We start from the raw sequence: 16121 nt of genomic DNA on the forward strand, positions 1-16121 counted from the left end.
AATTATGGGTGTAATTATTAAACACATCTTTTCAGGCAGGTCTATGTAAACTACTTTACATCTTGACAATCTTATCTGCCACTGCTGTCAGTCGGGCCCATTAACAATGCTTGCTCTGTGAACCACACTGACTGCCTCCACAGCACTGACTGTGAAGAAACTTTACAGTTTTAACTTCTGTGGTTGCAACTGAAGCTTTTTCACTAATCAGTTACTTGAAAAATGTTCCATAAGAAAACAACTGTGATTCAATAGAAGCAACACAAATCAAAAACTAAACATTTATAATTAGAAATATCTTTGATTTTTAGATTATTTTTTCTTCTGCTGTTGGAATACCATTTCTTGCTATAACTTCCTACTTCTCCCCCTCCTATGAGCACTATGGGGAAAGGAGACAGGACTGGGCAAAATGAATAATTATAATCTATGTAAGGAACCACTTTATCATCTTCATTTCCATTGCTGCTATGACAGCTTGTAATTTCATACATCTGCTTTCATTTGTAAAGCACTCACTTATCCTACCCTTTCTGTATCTGTTCAGACTCTTATTTGTTCATTTTTTCATATTTACCTTCAGTTACCTGCTGTCCTTTTTTTCTCTAAAAATTCAAAAAGCTAAGATACTGAGAACAGTATAATGGTTTTATGTACAGATTTCTTTGAGATCTAGCAAGTAATTAAGACTTAATCAATTCACCTTATAACTCAAAAAGTAGTTATATATTAGTAATTCACCAAGAAAGAATTCTTATATATTTTGTAAAGAGGCAGGAAAATTTTGTGGAAAAGTTTTTGATCTCATGACTCACAGATGTAGGTTTGAATCCTGGGGCTTTATTTGAACCTTTCACCAAGTTGCCTAAAGATTAAATGATATCATCTATGAGACTGATTTATAGCAGCTGTTTAAAACCAGTTCAGGTAACCTCTGTGAGCTTAAGTTTGGTCATTTGGAAAACAACTTTTTGATTGAAAAAATTTATTTGACTGCTTCATTCAATCCAGTAATTATTCGCTGAGTACCTCATTCACGACAGGCCCTATGCTAGGGGAGCACGTAGAGATAAACAAAACTGAGTCCTTACTCTGGAGAAAATTACAGCCCAGAAGGGCAGATGTGTAATATCAAGCAGCTATTACTACTAATACGATTAAGATAACAGTGAATTATTAAAGCTTTCTGTAGCCAGGCCACATGCTAAGAACTTTACCTACATTATCTCAATTAATTTCTATGACATTCTTATAAAGGTTCAATTATTATCTTTGTTTTACAGATGCAATAATTGACACTTGGAGAAGTTAAGTCACTTGCACAAGTTACCAGTGATTCCCTAGAGGGGCAAGATTGGAAACCCAAAAGTCTAGCTGCAGAGTCTGTACTCTATTACAAGACACTTGTTTTGAAAGGCCATTGTTTTGAAAATCAAGAGACATAATGGATGCAGATTGTAAAGTATTCCTACTACTCTAGTGAAGCAGTTTTAAGTATACTAGAAGATCAGCATAACCTAGTCTCCAGAAAAGCTTCATTGATTGACTAATCATTTATTTATTTATTTACTATGTGTTTTTAAGAGACAGGGTCTTGCTCTGTCACCCAGGCTAGAGTGCAGTGGCATGATCACAGCTCACTGCAGTCTGAAACTCCTGGGCTCATGCAATCCTCCTGCCCCAGCCTCTGGAGTAGCTATTACGGACTAGAGAAGCATACTGCCATGCCTGGCTAATTTTTAAGTTTTTTGAAGAGACAAGCTCTTGCTATGTTGCCAGGCTGGTCTTGAACTCCTGTAGAACAGACTGATTTAGATATAAACATATAGATAGATAGAGACCAGAGCAATAATCCTGTTGTTATAACTTGTTAAAACTTTTGAAGCTATCAGAAGCTATACAATATATAAGGGAAGCCAAATAATGTATTAATATTCTACTTGCAAAACAAATAAGGAGGCTAACATTCTTTCATCTTTCTATCTATCCATCCAATCACTGCATGCAATGAATATTTCCTGAGCATCTACTAAATGCCAGATGTCCAGAGACTATGCTAGGCACCTGCACTAGGAATATAACAGCAAATAAGTTAAGTTCACTGCTTTCAGATAACAGTATCTCTAATTTGCTAATGAAAATCCACACTTTTAGAAATACCCTTAATTTGCAATTAGATATGCTAAGTATTAAATCTCCTTTTGAATAACTACAGCCAGTTTAAAGTAGGTAGAAAAGAATTACACAAGCTGATTTAAAAGCAAAGTAGTAAGGATCTGACACAATAAGAATTTAGTTTTGAACTTCACAGTAAACTTTTATTGAACATGAAAAACTAATCTGTAATACTGTTATTTCCCCAATGTTTATTCTATCAGAGCAGGGCAGAGACATGAGGTAAGAAGTGAAAGATTAAGAAAAATTATTGAGTTTTGGTATCTACCTACATTTGAAATGAAGTATGTTTATGCTTTAAAAATAAAATAGTGAAGCCACATTCTAAAGAGTTGATTTAGGGAAGGTAAAAGCAAAGGTAAGTAGTACCTAAGAAAAGATAATGGATTTGGAATGAGAACTAGATTAGATCACTGGCCTAGTCACTTATAATATGGTGAATTTAGGCAAGCTGCCCAACTTCACTGAAACTTTATTTCTTCCATTTATAAAATAGAGACAATCCTGCTTACTCTATCTACAGGGTTTCTGTAAGAGTGGGCCAGCTGCTATGTGGTACGTTTCCCCATCTTGCTCAATTCATCCTTGATGAACAGCATTACCTCCACATGAGGCAGAGCTGACTTCTCTGTCTGAACCTTTATGTGTCCCACAACTATTCTGAAGTGGTCTGAAGAGATGGTTTAGTTTCTCCAGCAGGTACAAACAAACCAAAAGTGAAATCAGTAATGATATGCAGAAAAAGTAACTGTTTTGAGAAAGTTTAAAGCAATGTGGATCAATAACTCACACATAATTCAAAACTAACCACACTTACAATTGTAATGTTTGTAAATATATGCAATGCTTTTTCAAATTATTTAAGTTCATATTGAGATACACTTTCTTTCTCAACATAATAAAACAGACTGAAAACTACCACAAAACAAGAAACTTTATACAGACTTTCTTTAATTTCTTGCCCGACCCCCCAAAAATATCTATCACTTATCAAGTACCTATAATATGCCTGAAAACTAGTCATACATTTTATAAAGGTCTCATGAGTCCTCCTAATTCCCCCTAAGGAAAGCATTATCATTGACTCTCTATTATAGATGAGGTAGTGCAGAGTAGGTAACAACACAGCCAAGACCGCAGAGATCCTGAAGGGCAAAGACAGGGCTGAACCTGGGTCTGTGTAGACTGAAAGCCTCACACACCACTGTGTCTTATACTTTCCTACATTCTTAGCAAGTGCATGACAGGGGTATCGGTATAAACTGAAAAAAGTCCTCAGTGTCATAGGCCAAGAATAGCAAATATTTAGAAATAGGCATAAATTCTTGTTTATAAAAAGCTATAAAATGGCATATAAAAACAAATAATCATGGATTAAGCATAAAATAAAATGAGCTAACAAAAAAGAAAACCTTCTTTCTTTTAAAAAAGAAAAAAGTTTTTCTTATAGTTAATTGTACTTGACTGAAAACAAAGCCAATGTGTAATGAAAGTGCCTTGCCAGACACCTGGCATAGAGAAAGCATTCAATAAATGTAATGCTCTCTGAAAAAAATATTTGTTGAGAGCCTACTACATGCAGGAAAAAAACACATAATTACTGCCTGCAGCATCTTCACCTTTATTTAAAGGCCCTTACTATTTTGACTTTCCTAAGTACAAATGGCAAGAAACAAAATATGATTGCCAATGGACCAGAAAACAAGTGGTCAGCAGGAGGCTGGGGTATAAAACGTAAATAGAAACAACAAAATTTTACTCTCTTCAGTTTTGGAGAAAGCCAAAAATAAAACACAGTCATATCCTCCACAAAAAGTGGTTTAAGTCTAGTGTTTAAAACCCTTGTAAGATTTTGTCCTTCTGGGTTTTCTTCCTCAGTTGGCTTTGTGACAACTGCCTCTTTGAGCACCACTCAATCACTACAACAACCATCCTTGAAACCTAAGACCAACACATACTCTTATGTAAACACTTGGATACTCTTTGGTAAGTCCTTATTACTCTAGCAGATTTTGTGCAGAATAATATGAGACTTTTAATTCCATTTTTAGGAAAGAGGACAATCTCAAATTCAGAATAGTTCACTGTTTGGGCTTGGAAAAAGACTTAAACAATTGTTACTTTTCCCACTTAATACACTTTAAACAGAATCTCATTTAATAAGAGATCAAGCAATAACATAACAGATCTTTACTCAGTAATTTCTATGTTTAAATATATAGTGCTGCCAACTGGAAGGCAGTAAGTAAGCAAGTATATAAATGCAGAATTGCCAGTGGCTAGTGTGTTAGCAGAGAAATATCACTGTATTAGAAAAGTCAGAATGACGGCATGTTAGCTTCAGGAATGTCGTTTGTACTATGAACTTTGAAGGATATCAATTAAGTGCACAGGCTTCTGTTTTCTCCACCTTCTCTATCTCCTTATCGACTGAGGAAATAAAATGAGATGATATAGTGTAAAAACAATTTTCTTGGCCAGGCGCGGTGGCTCACGCCTGTAATCCCAGCACTTTGGAAGGCTGGGGTGGGCAGATTATGAGGTCAGGAGATCGAGACCATCCTGGCTAACACGGTGAAATCCTGTCTCTACTAAAAATACAAAAAACGAGCTGGGCATGGTGGTGGGCGCCTGTAATCCCAGCTACTCGGGAGGCTGAGGCGGGAGAATCGCTTGAACCCAGGAAGTGGAGGTTGCAGTGAGCCCAGACTGCACCACTGCACTCCAGCCTGGGTGACAGAGCGAGACTTAAAAAAAAAAAAAAAATTCTTTTTTTGGAGACACATCTTATTCTTGTCAACCCAGGCTATAGTCCAGTAGCATGATCACAACTCAATGAAGCCTTGACCTCCTGGGCTTAAGTGATCCTCCCACCTCAGCCTCCCTAGTGGCTGGGACTATAGGCATGTGTCATCATGCCTGGCTAATTTTTTTTTTTTAATTGAGATGGGGGACCCACTATGTTGCCCAGGCTGGTCTTGAACTCCTGGGCTCCAGTGATCCTGCTGCCTTGGCCTCCCAAAGTGCTGGGATTACAGGCATGATGGGCCACTACACCTGGCCAAAACAAAGTCTTTTAATGCAAACTGTGAATACTATTGTAGTAATTAAAGGTAAGTACTCAGAATCAAAGCCCAAGTTCTACCTCCGCATCTGTAAAATGTCATAGAAATGAAGCCTGAAAAAATTGGTGGGGATTAAGATTTAGAAAATAATCAGTAAGCCTGATTCATACATTTGACTCTCTTAATTTTAAATTGAAATGAAGGAAAACCATAGGTTGGGAATTAGTTATATCTGAAAATAGACATACATATACTTTATTTCATTGTGTTTTGTGATTTTTAGTGCCTTAATCAGAAATATACATTGTCAGTAAAAATGGCTGAAGTACACAAGGTATTTAAGAAGTGCTGACAATATCTTTTTTGTGTGTTGGACTGTATTCACTCATTTAGTATTTATATTAAACAGCTATTTTATTTAAAATGCTGAGTTAAGTTCTAAAGACATGAAAAGAATTTTTAAAATCTCAACTTTCTCTCACATTCTAGTGGAAGAGAAACATAAAATTAATTGCAACCTAGGGTAGGGCTGATAATAATGACACATACTAAGGGCTGTGATAATTGCTAAAATGGAAGACTTTAGGTGTGGAAGCAAACAAAGGCAGATACTGAGTGGCTCCTATGGCAGGGGCACCAAGGAGAAATGGGATGTATGGAAGGAGAAAAGTGGATGGAGGTCTTACTTATACATGAGGGAGTCACCAAGATGTCCTTCAGTAGGTGAATTAATAAACAATCTGTATTGTATCCAGAATATGGAATATTAGCATTAAAAATAAATGTGCCATGAAGCCATGAAAAGACTCAAGAGGAAACTTAACTGCATATTGCTAAGGAAAAAAAGCCAATCTGAAAAGGATACAGACTTCATTCATCTGACTATATGACACTGTGACAGTAAAAAGATCAGTAGTTTCCAGGAATTAGAGGGAGACGGGATGAATAGGCAGAACACAGAGGATTTTTAGGATGTGTTCCGAGACCCCCAGTGGATACCTGAAACCTCAAATAGTATCCAGCCCTATATGTACTATGCTTTTTCCTATACATACATACCTATGATAAAAGTTTAATTTATAAGTTAGGCAATTTATAAATTATGGTAAAAGATTAGTAACAATATCTAATAATAAAATAGAACAATTATAACAATATGCCAGCATTGCTACTCTTAAGCTTCAAGGCTTTAAGTAAAACAAGGGTTACTTGAACACAAGCACTGTGATACCAACAACAGTTGCTTTAATAATCAAGATTGCTACTAAGTGACTAATGGGCAGGCAGCTTATGCAATGTGGATATGCTGGACAAAGGGAAGATTCATGTCCAGGGCAGAACAGAGTGTGGTGGCTACAGATTTCATCATGCTACTCAGAATGGGATACAATTTAAAACTTAGGAGTTTTTTTTATTTTTGGAATTTTCCATTTAATATTTTTGAATCTTGGTTGGTATCAGATAACTGAAATTGTGGAAACTTAAACTGCAGATAAGGAGGGACTGCTGTATGTATGATACAATAATGATGGATACATTGGTCCAAACACACAAGAGTGAACCCTAATGTAAAACTATGAACTTTGAGTAATAATGCTGTATCAATGCAAGTTTATCAACTGTAAAAAATGTGCCATTCTGGCCGGGCATGGTGGCTCACGCCTGTAATCCCGGCACTTTGGGAGGCCGAGGAGGGCGGATCACAAGGTCAGGTGATGGAGACCATCCTGGCTAACACAGTGAAACCCCGTCTCTACTACAAATACAAAAAATTAGCTGGACGTAGTGGCGGGCGCCTGTAGTCCCAGCTATTCAGGAGGCTGAGGCAGGAGAATGGCGTGAACCCGGGAGGCGGAGATTGCAGTGAGCCAAGATTGTGCCACTGCACTCCAGCGATTGTGCCACTGCACTCCAGCCTGGGCGACAGAGCGAGACTCCGTCTCAAAAAAAAAAAAAAAAAAAAAAGTATCATTCTGATGTGGGATGGTGATAGTGGGGGAGAATATGGGTATCTGGGGGAGTGGGTATATGCAAACTGTATTTTCCACTTAGTTTTGTGCTGAACCTAGAACCTTTCTTAAAATCCAATTCAATAATTCAATTTTTTTAAAAAAGGAAACATTAAAAAACCTAAAATAACAGACATTGTGGTACAATGGTATATCAGCCTTTGTTAGTGAAACTTGAGGAGACTGTTAAACTAAGATATAAAGCAGTATAAACGGTGTTTATAAGAGGGTACATTAATATAAATATCTGATATAATCATAAAAACAACTGACACCATTTTATGTCTCAGAAGGAAGAGAGCTAGTAGTCAGGAAATGGTTAAACACTCCTTCAAAAATAAGACTATCAATTTGTGCTTTGATAAAAACTTTGTGACATTACCATGAGATTTAAAATTTGTAATCACTGTTAAGCAACGCTTTTCCAGAAAAGACAAATAAATACAATTTGTAGTTGAAATAAATGCATTTTGACATCAATATGACATTGAACATGCTGTTAACTAGAAAATAGAGAAATAGAAATTCTGGGTTAGGACAAAGGGAAACACTGGCAGACAGACAGTGGCTGAAGAATAAGTAGATATCTAAAATGAAATCAAAAGGAATAATATTTGAAATCACAAAGAGGCCACAACTGCCATGCCATGCCAGGCCAGGAAATGGCTAAAGAAATCCCTAAAAAAAACAGAGGAAAATTATAGTAGGGTATTGTAACATGCTTATGCTGGCTGAAAAAACAAGGCAGGAAGTGAGTAGAAGTGCCAAGAAGGAAACTTTTCCATTTATGGTGTTCAAAGAGAAAGTACATTTAAAAAGGCAATAAATATTTGAGAAATTCTTTTTAAGAAAATCTAGGCCTGGTGTGGTGGCTCACGCCTGTAATCCCAGCACTTTGGGAGGCTGAGGTGGGCAGATCACCTGAGATCAGGAGTTCGAGACAAGCCTAGCCAACATGGTGAAACCTCGTCTCTACTAAACACACAAAAATTAGATGGGCATGGTGGCATGCTCCTGTAATCCAGCTACTTGGGAGGCTGAGGCAGGAGAATCACTTGAACCCGGGAGGTGGAAATTGCAGTGAGCCAAGATGGCACCACTGCACTCAGTCTGTATAACAAGAGTAAAACTCCGTCTCTGAAAAAAAAAAAAAAGGAAAATCTATAAATAGATTTACAGTGTTTTAGCTATTAATGCCATTTACAAGACAAATAAAAGGTATGTTATGTTTAAAATAGAGACAATTTTTTATAGTGTTTTGGCAATTAATGCAATTTACAAGACAAAAGGTATGTTATGTTTAAAATAGAGACCATGTTTTTTGATACTAGTCAAAAACAAAATGAATAAAAAATAGATGTAAAAACTTCAGCTACTTAGTTTTAAAAGTAGGCAATGCTTTCTTTGAAGAAGCTATGCTGAAAGTATATTTTCAAATAATCATTATTTATTTGAGTTGTTCTAAGAATGAGGCTAGCACTTGCCTTCTTAGTAATCATAGCACACAAATCCACCCCTCCAAGGTCTCCATGGTACCTTTTAGCCTGGCATTACCCCAAGTACTATATTAACTGAGCACATGAAGAGCTTCAGATGCTTTTAGAGATAGGAAAGAATTGTAATGTGGTTCTGGTACCAAGGAAGCTCACAATCTAGTTGAGGGGATAGGACCAACACCCACAATAACTACGGAAAAATGTAAAATAGAGTATGACTAATGTGGCACTTAGTTAGTGGTACTGATTATGATCTTATAGGATTGCAAAGTGTGAAATCAATGAGAGCTAGAATAATAGGAAAAGATTTGGGAAAAAGGCTACCTCGCCCTAGGCCTGAAAATAGGAGTAAGATTTAGGTAAGTGGAGCCAGGGGAAGCAAGGAATCACAAGAGTGATTGAAATATGAAATAAGTCAGTTAAAAAATAGTGTGGTGGAGGTATGGCCATTCATAAACTATTACAGGAGTAATGGTTTATGATTACTCTCACATTATTTCCTTATTGCTCAATGTTTCTTTCTGTATATAATTTTAATCCATATAATTCAGCAAAGTAACAAACACTGGGTGGCTTAAAATAACAGAAATTTACTGCTTCACAATTCTGAAGGCTAGAAGTCCAAAATCAAAGTTTTGGTAGGACCATGTTCCCTCTGAAACTTGTAGGGGAGAATCTTCCTTGCCTCTCCTGCTTCTGGTGTTAGCAGCATGTTTCTTCTGAAGAGGAAAAATTTGTTTCCTATTTCTCTCCTAGCTTCTGGTAATGGCTGAAAGTCCTTGTCATTCCTTGCCTTGTAGATAATATCACTCCAACCTCTGCTTCTGGCTGTCTTCACATGGCTTTCTTCTCCCTGTGTACCTTCACATTGTCTTCCCTCTGTGCATGTCTGTTGCCAAATTTCTTCTTAGGAGGACACCAGTCATATTGGATTAGTATGACCTCATCTTAACTAATTACATTTGCAACAATCTATTCCCAAATTAGGTCACGTTCTCAGGTACTAGAAGTTAGGACTTCAATATATCTTTTGTTGGGGGGGGGGGGGGAAACAATTCAGCCCGTAACAGGCCTTATTATCTGTGCCTACAAAATCAGAATTTTGGACTAGATGCAGTGAATCTTATCTATTTTTTTTTGAGCATGTATTCCTTTGAGAAACTGATGAAAACTATAGACATTTGACCCAGAGAAAGGCATACCTACACAATATTTTGCACACTATCAGGATGATCATAGACCCTTTGATCCCCATCCACTGAATCCCTAGGAGACATACACCCCAAGAAAGGAATGTCATCACGGAAGGAAGTCTCTTTTAGTTTCCCTCAGATGAAACATCCTCTGAGCATCCTACAAATGTAGCTCCAAAAGAACATATGTAATGCTCAGAGCCTGGTACAGTGGTGTTCACTTAAGATTTGTTGAATGAATGAGATTTAAACTACTAAGTGTAACTGAACATCCCCACTTTGGAAGCCCCAGCAAGACATTATGAGTCAGAATCCACTGGCATGAAATAAAAACTTGACACCAGTGATTTATTTGGAAAGCTGGGGCTGGCCAATTGTCCACCTTCCTCTCAGTTCTTGATCATGGCCAAAAATATAAGCTCCTCTAATTAGTACTGACCTCCCATGCAACTCTGTCCAATCTGGTTCTCTATCCCTTTTCTTTCTGCTGCTCCCCTCTATCTCAATCCTTTTCTATAGGGAACAATGTCTTTCCCTCTAAGCCTCACCCTCCCAGAGTCACTGCTGCCTCTGCAACCTCCAGATGTGAGGTGGAGGACCACCTTGCTCCTTGATTCTGCTTCCAAACTATTGCTTTCTATCATTTCATAAAACTTCTTCCTTTGAAGTTCATGCCATTCCTCTATGCCTCTATCATGTCCCTGCATCACTGTCATCTATGTACCATATACTGGTAAACACTGGTTGAATGGTTGACTCTGAATAATTGACTGGTTCAATAAAAGCTGTTTTCTTGGTCACTCTTTTTCATTTATTTGATGCTATGGTGCCAGACTCATTAAATTTCTTCCTACGCCTTTTCCTATTAGGATCCTTGGTGATGTGTCCATGGAGAACTAAAGAAAAACCCCAGTTTCCTCACAATGCCTTGGTCTTCAAGCGACTTAAATTCCCCTTCACGTACTTCAACCATACCAAGCAGATCTAGAACTGCTTTATGTCTGACCACAACTTTGTATGCATTTAGCTCTCTCATGTTCTACCTCACCCAATTCTTTGATACATTCAATTTTCCCTAATCTTTTCCTGGCTGTGCTTCCCTCTTTATACATCTTAAACCACTATTTTAAAATACACTCAACACCCTCTACCCTCCTGTCTCCCTTTAGTCCTGCCTAATTCATTTGGAAGCCTGGATCACTATCTACCTCTTTTTTTTTTTTTTTTTTTTTTTTGAGGCCTGGTACCACTTCGCAGTGTTTGTCTCTGTAGGATCTTCAACAGCTACACATGGCTTTTCTTGGCTCTTCATCAGCTGTCTTTATCACATCTCCAAGTCATTTCCCACAAACCACTAACCCTACTCTCCCTCACTCATAGTGGATAACCTTGTTTCCTCCTTTATCAGATATGGAATTCCTCCATTTTCTGTCTTCTCCACCTGTGAACTGGATTACTTGTGAAAGCAGCCTAATGCTTTCTTCCTGCATCAGCACCAGCTTTTCATTCCTGTTCCACAGCCAGTCTTCCACAGGACTCCAGACCCAGTTCTTTTCTACTGCCTCTGGGCCCTTATTTCCTCAATTATTTTACTCAAAAAATATTTTTCTGGAGGTTTACTATGCCCTGGGCCCAATTCTAGATGCTGGTATATGGGAGGGAAACCAAGACAGACAAAAATCCTGTCTCTCACTGGGGAATAGGGATTAGGGGTGGGGTGTGAAGAACAGACAATAAACAAGTGAAAGCTTCAAAACAAAGAAGATATTTTCTCTTTTCATAGATCTTTTTTTTGTTTAGACGGGGTCTTGCTCTGTCACCCACACTCTGGAGTACAGTGGCGCAATCACAGCTCACTGCAGCCTTGACCTCCTGGACTAAAATGATTCTCCCACCTCAGCCTCGTGAGTAGCTGGGACTACAGGCACAAGCCACTACACCCGGCCAAATTTTATTTTTTGTAGAGATGGGGTTTCACCACGTGTCCCAGACTGGTCTCAAACTCCTAGGCTCAAGCAATTCTCCTGCCCTGCCCTCCCAAAATGCTGGGATTACAGTTTCGAGCCACCATGCCTGGCTTTTTCATAGATCTAATTCATGGAACAGGGTGGGGAAAACTAGTGCTGATTCTTGAAGTAGGAACCCAGACTGGTTTGAGAAGTAAACCTCTCCATCAGTTCTGCCCTGCCTCCAATGTTTAACGACAGCCATCCAATCTTCCTTGCCCCTGCACTGTCCTCTAGCTACATCGTTCTTCTTCCTTACTCAAAGACCACTCTATATGTGCTATCTCCATATTCTTTGTTTTTATTTAGTTATCTTTTCAGTTGAAAAAGTAATGCATATATTAAAAAAAAACAACCAACAACAAAAAGCTGAAGAAAAGACTACTGTACTTCTTAACTGTCTATTCACTCTTCAACCCACCATAATCCAGCTTCTGCTCAACCAGTCCATTGAACCCACCCTGGCGAAGGTATCCAATGACTGTCCCTCCACAGTTCCCAAAATGAGTGGACTTTTCTAGCCTTGTGTTACTGTTCCTGGGCACTCCTGACCTTCTTCTCTCTGCTTGGCTCAGACAGTTCTCTGGGGTTACAACACAAGCTAAGCTCTTCCTTGGCTTTTTCTCCTCTGGTGCCTCTGAAATGCTGATGTTAAACCCAGTTTCACCTTTGCCCATGTTCTCTTTCCATATGTACCCACCTTAGGTAATAGGACCATATAATTTTTATGACCATAATGTGATGTCTTCAAGAGTGAAAAAGGACAAATAATTACTATTCTGGGATAGCAGGTGTAAACCAAGACTATCCCAAACAACCTTTGATATATAGTGACCCTATTCTTTGGAGGTGGCATCTGTGGTGACGGTTTTAACAAACACCTGTCAATCATTTGCAAAATTAAATCTGTAGCCTTGATATTGATATTTAACTTTATTTTTCAAATCTTTAGGTTATAATTTCTTATAAATATCTCAAAACAGCAAAGTCAAAGCCCAGTTAATTATTAACATTCCCAAAACTTCTTAATCCTTGTATTTTCTATCCAAGTTATAAATATTACCCAGTCACTCATACCTCCAAGCTGGAGATTCTTCTAGATTTCCCGTTCTCCCTCTCCTATCATATTTAATCACTAAATCTTGCTACCTTTAGCTCTGAATAGTTCTCTGATCCACTGTTTTTCTCCTGAACTACCATCACAACTGTTATCTGATGCCCTTGCTCTTGTCTCCTTTGACTTCATCTTCCCCATTTCTGCTAAAGTGATCTACAAGTGATCACATTTCTGCTTTGGACATTTCAATAGCTCCCTATTACTTACCATAGGAAGACTGTCACCATGACCCTCCTGTTTCTTTCTTTAGTCTCATAACCTGCGGCTAGTCTCTCTCTCCCTTTGTACTCTAATAATACCAAACAGCTTATAGAAACACATTAATATACACATCCCTAATAAGCTGCTTTTCACTTCCAGGCCTTTGTTCATGCTGTTCCTTCTGCCTTGTATGCAGATCCTCTTATTTGGCTTGCCAACACCTGCACAATTTTCTCTACTGACTCACAGCAGCCCAGAGGGGAGCTAGGTGCCTCTCCTTAAGTTTCCACACTACCTGTCCACATCCCAACTATAGTACCAAATATGTTCATTTGAAATCATTTACGTCAGTCTTCCCTACTAGTTGGTAAGCTTCTTGAGGACAGGAGCAGTGATCTGTAAATACCTGACAAATATTCATTCCATTTTTAGGAGATCTCATCCACTGTTACAGACTTCAATAACAAAACTAAAATAAGTTGGGTTAAATATTGAAATAAATAAAACACTTCATTACTTCTGTATTTTTCTATGTTTTATAAAGTCATCAGTGAAAAGACGAAAAATGTGTAAGGACTTCAGCTGCCAAAAAATTTGCCATGTTTTATGAAATGATAAAAGTAGGTCTTAGAATAGGAGACAGAATGATTAAATTAAAAATATATGGTGGTAATGTGCCAAAGTCAAAAAAGAGCAAATCGTAAACTGTTTACAATTACAGAAAATCATAATACTTTTCAGCAGTTGTTTGATTTGGAAAGTTTTGCATAAATATTATCCAAAGCATTTTTTTTTCTAGAAGAGGTTTCTCATTCCTCTTATTATTATTTATATTAAAAAATACAACTTAGAGGTTAGTATTGAATATCATAAAATCCAGTATCCATCAAATCTACTCAAATATCTTTCTCTACTTTCCTGGTGTTTCCTCTTACGACTTCCATGGTCTTAAATGATTAGATCTGGCTCAGAAGGAGGAAACGTTCACTTTGAGAAAACCTAAACTATTTGACCTTCGAGGCACAGAACAAAATCTACATTTTTTGGATAAAATGTGGTGCTCCTGTCACTTATTTAAGTAATTTTGGGAAATTAAAAAAGTATAATCTAAAATTTTAAAGAAAATTAGTGTTACTAGAGGCATAACAAGAGCATCTGGCACAACTGGTATTCAATGAACAAAAAAAGAGAACCACATAACAATTTAACAGTCGCAATTATAAATGATTCTAAAAAGTGTATGTTCTTCTGACAAAGTCTCACTTTATGTTAGCTACCTATTTCCTAATTCAATCACATAATTTTGTGCACTTTTTCCTAATTATATTTTGGCTAAGAAGTTTTATTGTGTGAACTTTTGATTACTTCTCTGAGACGGAGAACAATTTAAAGTATTTTGAAATTTAAAATACACACCGATATTTTCTTCAAGCTAAGGACTATCAGACTATTCGAAAGGGCTAGACACTGGCTTTCTGGCTATTACAGACACCATAACATACATCTGAGGAGATGGGAACACATCTACCATTCAGCACTGTATTGAGAAATATATTTTTCTAAAATATAACTGGAAGAAAGTTAAAATACCTTTAAATGTATTTTTTTTATTGGCAAGGTGTTGATATTATAAAAATAATTCCAATCTCCTGATAAATATCCTTGAATATTCCCTACCTGTCAGAAGGTGGAGCTCTAAACATATCTCAAATACTTGCTTTTATATATGCATTTCACAACTGTGTGTAATGAGGAGATTAAAGCAGGAGTAAAGTCTTTAGAAAAATGGTTCTGAAGAATATTCTAATTCTCTCAGGATAAAATAACTCACATCTCCCAATGTGTACACGGTTAACCCACAAAAGGGATGTTTAGTATATTCCTTTGAAATTTCAATATATTACCCTACTATAAAAATTGAGGTACATGTAAATCAAATAATAAAACACCAAGTCTATTTAAAAGGCAAAACATTTTTGAAAATCAGGAGTACCTAGTCAAATGTAAGAAAGGTCATTAATACTTACAAGCATCTCGGATGTAGAGTAACATGGCTACGAAGATATAATCTACTAAACCCAGGCTGAGGCCATCTGCAAACAAGGCATCCCAGACCACCAGAAGGTCCTGCAGGGGGAACTCTCGTCCAAATAGCAGCCGCACCCACCTTCTGGAAAGAAACAAAACAAAAATTCAGAAGACAGTACTTTTGAGAATAAAGAGTGATCATTTTCTCAAGTAACTGTGAAAAACTATTAACTGAACACAGTGAGCAAATATTATATATCAAAAATATAATAAAATCTAAATTTTAAGCTTTCAAATGAATTTTATAATTGTATAACTAGGCCATAATCATTAAATACTATTATATATACAAGTATTATACATATATATGAAAAAAGTCAAAATCTTTCATATTTAACAGAAATCACAAATTCCCAAAAGGTGAAGAAAAAATGAATGTTTAGTAAGTAGTCTGGTAGTCATAGGTAAGGTTCTAAGTTAAAAATAAAATTTTCCAAAATTTCATGATCTCTACTGATTTTCTGTTGTTGTTAATTTCCCTTCTGCAAATATTTATATGACAAATCCGATAGAAACTTAGAAAACTGCGTTCTCACATCTCACTTCTATTTAAAATAATTCATTTTAAAATTAAGTGTGGGAAAAGGTCAGTAGATATCCATTTTTTTGGTCAAGCATAGACAGTTATTTCAAATGAAGGATATAGTAATACTTATTTTTTTTTAGCTTTGCAACAGATATACCTGATCAGTAAGACTACCTTTCAAGGAGTGCTTTTCAAACTTACTTCTATTATCTAGAAAATGAGTATCTATGCCACAGAGTAAACAT

At 36.9% G+C, this 16121-nt stretch overlaps 1 protein-coding gene across 7 annotated transcripts in view; it reads right to left on the reverse strand.

Annotated features, from left to right (window-relative positions):
* TBC1D5 (TBC1 domain family member 5) overlaps positions 1-16121 on the reverse strand; it is a 581319-nt gene that overhangs the window by 131055 nt on the left and 434143 nt on the right. For all 7 annotated transcript variants that reach the window (XM_030816874.1, XM_030816879.1, XM_030816878.1 and 4 more), the window contains one exon: positions 15290-15432. In XM_030816874.1, the coding sequence (XP_030672734.1) occupies positions 15290-15432 (143 nt within the window). The remainder of the gene's footprint in view (positions 1-15289; positions 15433-16121) is intronic.

This window comes from Nomascus leucogenys, chromosome 8 (genome assembly GCF_006542625.1).
Source record: "Nomascus leucogenys isolate Asia chromosome 8, Asia_NLE_v1, whole genome shotgun sequence".
NCBI classification, from domain to species: Eukaryota; Metazoa; Chordata; class Mammalia; order Primates; family Hylobatidae; genus Nomascus; species Nomascus leucogenys.